Below are 6,224 nucleotides of genomic sequence, written 5' to 3'. Positions count from 1 at the left end.
CCCATAGTACGGAGCCCTCCAGGGGACATTGGCACCAAAGAGTTAATAATAAACAAGTTTTCGCTGAGGCTCTCTAAGAGCCACATGAATGAAATAAGTAATTATTGATACGACAGGAGCAGCGGCTTTGACACCAGGTGGTGGGTGTGTCGATGTGGGCGTGACTGTCATGAAGTATGAATGGGAAGGTGACTGGCTGCCGCTGGCTCTGTGTGTAAGAGGAAGCGGGTGAACGGGGTGGTCAGTCCTCGCAAAGTTTGGAGCATTTAATCAAAATTAAATAAATCTATAATTGCGACAGAACAAAAAGGTTTGGAAATGATTGATACACGGACAGATGAGATTCCCCGAGTTAACCCAGTGCGGCCAGCATGCCTAGGTGGGACCCATGTGGGGGAAAGGAGGGCTGATATATGGGTTTGTCCGCGGGTTCCACGATGGCCCCACATGGGTTTGCCCATGTAGGACCACAGCCCACATGGGCCCTACACGGGCCCTAAATGGACAAACCCATGTGGGCCACCACCATGTAGGGGCCCATGTGGGCTCTGGTCCTACATGGGCAAACCTATATGGTCTCCCCTCCTTTTCCCCACATGACCACCATTAGTTTACTGTGTTTTATAATAAAACGTATTAACTCTTTGGTGCCAAAAAACTGATTAAAAATCGATTTATTTACTGCATGTTTGTCTGTTCAGGCGCGGATGGAACGGCACTGAACGCAGCCCTTTAAACCATTCAGACGAACACATTATCCCGCGATAATGACTCAGAAATATTCCATGGAAAAACCTTACATAAGTTTGTATTAAAGCAGAAAGTTCGGCGGCCACCGTAAGAAAGGCTTACAGTATTCAATTATGCCGCATGAACTGATCAGTAGATTATTGCGAGGAAACGCAAAAGGAAAAAAAAAAAAAATCCCATGTCCCCTGGAGGGCTCCGTACCATAGCGCCCCCTACGGCCAGTAACTTCAGCTACTCCAGTTCATTTGTTTTTCTTTGTTTTCCTGTGTTATTCTTAAAGAACATTTTAAGAAGAATTTGATAAATGGTTTTTGTAAACTTAACTGTTTCAGTATTCACATAACCGAACCTGTGTGCCTTAAACAAAAGGTAATATCTGGCTGAAATTCCCAGGGTGGTGGTGGTGAGGAATTTACTAAAACTAAAATTCCATAAAATCTGAGTTTCATCTAGTGTCGCCACACACAATTGGAAATAATTTCATAAGTGGCAAATATAGACTGATGCTGAATGATATACACACAGCATCCATAATCCAGAACTGATCTCACAAGAAATAATGTATACAATTCAATATATGATGTGTAAAATGCTGAGACAGACTGGCGACCTGTCCAGGGTGAACCCCGCCTCTTGCCCAAAACGTTAACTGGAGATGGGCACCAGCAATCCTCCCCAGTAAAGGACAAGGGTGTAAAGAAAGGGGATGGATGTGCATAATGTGGATTAAAAAAACAAAAAATAAACGGCATGTGAAGTTTGTAGAGGCCTCATTACGACACTTGTGTCCATAAAGACAAAACAGTAGAGGTCACTTGAGCTGTACGTCAATGTAATATATAGATATGACAATATATTATAAAAATTACACTAATTTAAAGTTTAGATAAAATTCATTTGGAAAAAAACTCGAAATAAAATGTGAAAAAGGAAATAATTAAAACTCAGCAATTGAACAATACTTTTAACTAACCCAAAGTGAAATTTGATATTGCAACAACTCCATTTAGTTAAGGTTTTGTATTTATTTTACTTTCTTACATAAATTCGGAAATATTGTTTCATTTTATTGTTCCTAATCTCGCAAACGACTGATTACGAGTATCAGAACTTTTAAACTTTAGCCTTTTTTCCCCAGAAAAGCCTGTGTCCAAGGATAGCTTGAGAAGATGCCACTCACAACATGGAAGACGCGCCGACGTACCGTTGGTGGCGAGGTCGCGTCGCGACTCTTGGAGACGCTGTACGGCATACCGAGATGTCTTGGGCAAAACGAACTCCCTAGCAACGGCCAAGCGCTAATGCAGCTAAAACACGTAAAAGTATGGCAACGAATGCTTATAAAAATGCCTCAACGGTGTTATTATGTTTTAAGAAGTGCACACAGAATATGCTATGTTTGGTCATTTACTGTTTGTGGTTTTGCCGTGTCTTAATTGGCGCATATCGATGCTAATTTCCGTGTTTTCGTTTCAGAAAATATTAATGTTATGTCTCCTTACTATCTGCTATTTATAGGAGCTTTCAGATGTTACATAAGATCCTGTCTTGTGTTAATATTTATATATATGAGTGCCTCTTTCTGCCTTGTGTTATTTCTGTCTGCAGGGGTTATATAATTAATTGTGTTTGTATGTTATGCAGCACCTGGGGACAGCAGCCAGCTGTAAACAGAAGAGTCCTCCCTCTCTCCCTCTCTTACTCTTATTTCTGACCCTCCCTCTCTCTCCGTCTATCCTTCCTTCCATCAGTCCTCCTAACTGCAGTCTGCATACAGGTCCATTCTGCTGCTGCTGCTGCTGCTGGAGTGAGTGGGAGGAACATTTCCCCCTCTTTGCCTCAAAAAAAGAGAGAAAGAAATGACGAGACATCTTTCTGGAGCTGCAGGGGTGGATTTGGTATCCAGTTTCCTGAATTGCACAATGTTTCCCGTCAGCTTGGAGAGATAAAAAAGAAGAAAGAAGACAAAGGAGAAAGCGTTGGTGGACAAGGACAAAGTGGTACATTGAACAGGGGTTAAGGTGAGGAGGAAGCTGTGGGAGATTCAGAAGAGGGCTGAGAGGCATGAGGGACGAGTGGGAGTCAAGAAACTGAGGATGAAGTGAGTAACACTGCAGTAGAATGAGACTTAAAGTGAAAGCAGACGCCGAGAAGCAGGCCTGCGTACACTACTTCGCTTTCTGAAGAAGCCAGAGGAAAGGAATCCACCGTGGAAGCAAGAAGGAGACGTAGGAGGGGGCCCGAGGAGGAGGAAGCCAGAGGTTCAACGCCCAAGATGGCTGCTGTGTCCTCTGCCTCTGACACCGGTAAGTGTTTTTTTTTTTCTTCTTCTTCTCCTCTCTCTGTCTCTCTCTCTCTCTGCTGGAACAGGTTCTGCATCATCAACCTTCATTTGACCACACCGTCCCTGGGAAAACTCTCAGCTCTGTTTCTTTCCCAGTTTCCTCTAAATAGGGAAACTGTTGCGCCGCTTGGAATTAGCTACACGCGCAGAAAGTCTCATCAGCAGTCCTCTACGGGAGGAAATCAATGAAGTTCTCCCCCGCGGCTCCTCATCTCCTCATCCTCTCGGGGCGTCCGTCGCTTCTCCTGCCAGCTGCTGAGCATCCACATTCAGCTCTGATGCCATTTCATCAAAATTTCTCCTTGACTTATAACTCTTCACTCAGGACATATGATAATCAGCCCACTGCTGCTGCTCTGCCACAGGTGTCAGCCACATTCTCCCCTGCTATTCATTCTTCATGCAACCTTCTCTGGCTGGAGGATGGCTTGTAGTCTTCCTCTGTGAAGGTTGACTCAAAGGTTTCTACCTTCCTACGTTAGTCCTGTGTTGTGTTGTCTGGGGGCTGAGGTGGTGCTGTGCAGTTCAACCATTTCTTTGGTAATTTGGATCTTTCTGCTGCTGAAAGATTTGATGATGAATTGTTTTCCGTCGCTCACAAAATTTGCATTTTCCGATTTCACACTCTCTTAGGACCTATTGGAGAAAAACAGGGCTGTTTCTAGCTTTTTGGGGGCCCTAAGCGAGATATTGTTCGGAGGACCCTAGTGTATCAACAGGATCTGAATCAGCAGGTCTGAACGTTCATTTAGTGCCACAAAGCGTCATAAAGCTACGTTTATGACAAACAAATTCTAACAATTATCCGAGACTAGCGAGCGGGACAAATAATTTTGCTAACAAAATAAAATAAAAAAACATTACATCGTCACTTATCTTGTCCACATCACCAACAAATATGTTACCTTTAGCCTTTTCCTTCCTGTATTTCATTTTTCTCCAGTTTTTCCGGACCAGTATTGCAATTTCTTTTGGATGCCTGTTTTCTGATTTACTTTTCTCGTTATTGAGAATGATGGGTATCAGCCAATCATTCCTTTCAAACCGGTCGGAGGTTCGTTATACTGTTGCATGTTTAATAGTAGGACCAACAAATATTACCTAACATTTGGAGTTTATTTAATTTACATCCTACATTTATTTTTTGTGCATACCAATGATGTCATAAAAATATGACATAATTACAGATAAAAACAGGACATTTTAATTTTCCTGAGAAAAAAATAGATATTTTGAAGCGATTGTTGTGGGTACCAATAACTGAGGCAGCAGTGATTTAATCAAAATCAATAAATCTCATTTTTTTTCTTTATGTCAATAGGAGACCACCGGGGCCGCCACCCCCCTGAGCGGCGGCTGCTGATCCTCGGTGGGCCCCGATCGGGCAAGACCTCCTCCGCTAACACCATCCTCGGAGACGAGATGTTCGACGCCGGGACGGAGACGACCCACAGCAACGTGGGCCAGATGGAGATCTACGGCCGACGGGTCACGGTGGTCGACACCCCGTCCTGGGCCATCCCGGCCGACCCCGAGGACGACGAAGAGCGCGACACGGACGAAAACGCTGGCGCCGAGTCGGACAGCCCGGCTCGCCCCCCGCCGAGCCTGGACAGCGAGGGCCCCTGCATGGGCGCCATCCTCTGCCCTCCCGGACCGCACGCCATCCTGCTGGTGGTGTCCATCAGCCAGCCGTTTGGTGACAGGGAGCGGAAGGCCGCAGAGGACCAGCTGGGGGCTCTGGGCGGAGGGACCTGGAGGTACTGCATGGTCCTCTTCACCGGAGTGGACAAGCTGCCCAAAGGCGTGTTCATCGAGGAGCACATATCCAACACTGGAGAGGCCCTGCAGTGGCTGGTGGAGAGATGTGGAAGCAGGTAGGACAATAATTGGAGTCGGAAGAGATCAGTGAATGTTTAGTTTAGAACAGAGGTCTGCAGTACGAGCGTCGTCATTCCACAAATCTGGCCTTAAGGAAGCCCCAACAAGTCCAGCGTACCAGAACGTTGTAGACCAGGGGTCCACAAACTTTTTCCTGTGAGGGCCACATAAGTTTTCCCTTCTCTGCTGGCGGGCCGGAGTCAGTTTGTAACAGAAAAAGTGTGACGTCTGCAGGAGTGCCTAAATGCAAAAATGTATTGTTTTCCATACAGCACAATCAAATAACCCTCTATGGGTTCTTTGCAGAAAAAATCCAGGAAATAACACTATTTATGAAATAAATACCATATTTTCCGGAGTATAAGCCGCACCGGACTATAAGTCGCAACCCCAAAGTTGTTTTTTTTTTGTTTTTGTTTTTTAAACGGTAAACATAAAATTTTTGTAAAAAATTTTTTTTTACAAAAAATAAGCCGCAGATATCTCTGCCACTCCAGGTTTTCCACAACGATGCAGCAGAGGGGGGCGGACACCCAAACTTTGAGTCACAACAGGTCAATTGAATATCATTTATTACGGTTGACAAAGAAAACTGATTACTGAACTGATTACAGTAGTTTCTAACTGTAACAGTAAAAGTGCTGATCCTTTGTGTCTGCTACTGGCATGTGCTAAATGAAAATAGGCGTCTTCTTCTTCTTCTGCTTTAGATCTCAACGGCAGCTTGCATCCATTATTGTTGCACTACTGCCATATACTGGATCCTAATATCTATACCTCAAATTCTCATAATGATCCCAGTATTATTTAAAAAAAAAACTAAAAATCTTCTTTTTCCCCCTCAATGCTATTTAACTGATCAACAACATTCTCAAATTTCAATTCCCTATTAAAACCTAATTCCGTTTTAATGGGCACTTTCTTTTTTTATTTCCAATTTTGACTTCCAATGATTCACTTCCTGCTAAAGAGCCCCCTGGTGGTTGAAGAAAAATCCACATATAAGCTGCACCGGGCTATGAGCCGCAAGGTTCAAAGCTTAGGAGAAACGTAGCAGCTTATAGTCCGGAAAATACGGTATATGAAAAAAAATCTAAATGCTCTCTGGTATTGTTCAGGGGACCGGACAAAATGTGGAGGCGGGCTGGATCCGGCCCGCGGGCCGTAGTTTGGGGACCACTGATGTACGGCATTTACATCTCTGGCTCTGTTTTCCCTGTAAAGTTTATGTACGGTATGGTTGGTACAA

The 6,224-nt window shown here is 44.2% G+C and overlaps 1 protein-coding gene across 2 annotated transcripts in view; it reads left to right on the top strand.

Moving 5' to 3' along the window:
* The first annotated feature begins 1,969 nt into the window (after positions 1 to 1,969).
* Positions 1,970 to 6,224, top strand: part of LOC106964603 (GTPase IMAP family member 8) — a 14,258-nt gene continuing 10,003 nt past the window's right edge. For both annotated transcript variants that reach the window (XR_001428462.1, XM_015060226.1), the window contains exons 1-3: positions 1,970 to 2,072; positions 2,395 to 3,056; positions 4,416 to 4,971. Coding sequence is in view for 1 of the 2 variants with exons in the window: in XM_015060226.1 (XP_014915712.1) it covers positions 3,026 to 3,056; positions 4,416 to 4,971 (587 nt within the window). In the remaining variant the exon portion in view is untranslated. The remainder of the gene's footprint in view (positions 2,073 to 2,394; positions 3,057 to 4,415; positions 4,972 to 6,224) is intronic.

This window comes from Poecilia latipinna, unplaced genomic scaffold, assembly GCF_001443285.1.
Source record: "Poecilia latipinna isolate Pla-1442-1.1 unplaced genomic scaffold, P_latipinna-1.0 Scaffold1694, whole genome shotgun sequence".
In the NCBI taxonomy this organism is placed as follows: domain Eukaryota; kingdom Metazoa; phylum Chordata; class Actinopteri; order Cyprinodontiformes; family Poeciliidae; genus Poecilia; species Poecilia latipinna.
Note: the sequence above shows the minus strand (reverse complement) of the source record. Positions and strands in the feature narration are given on the sequence as shown.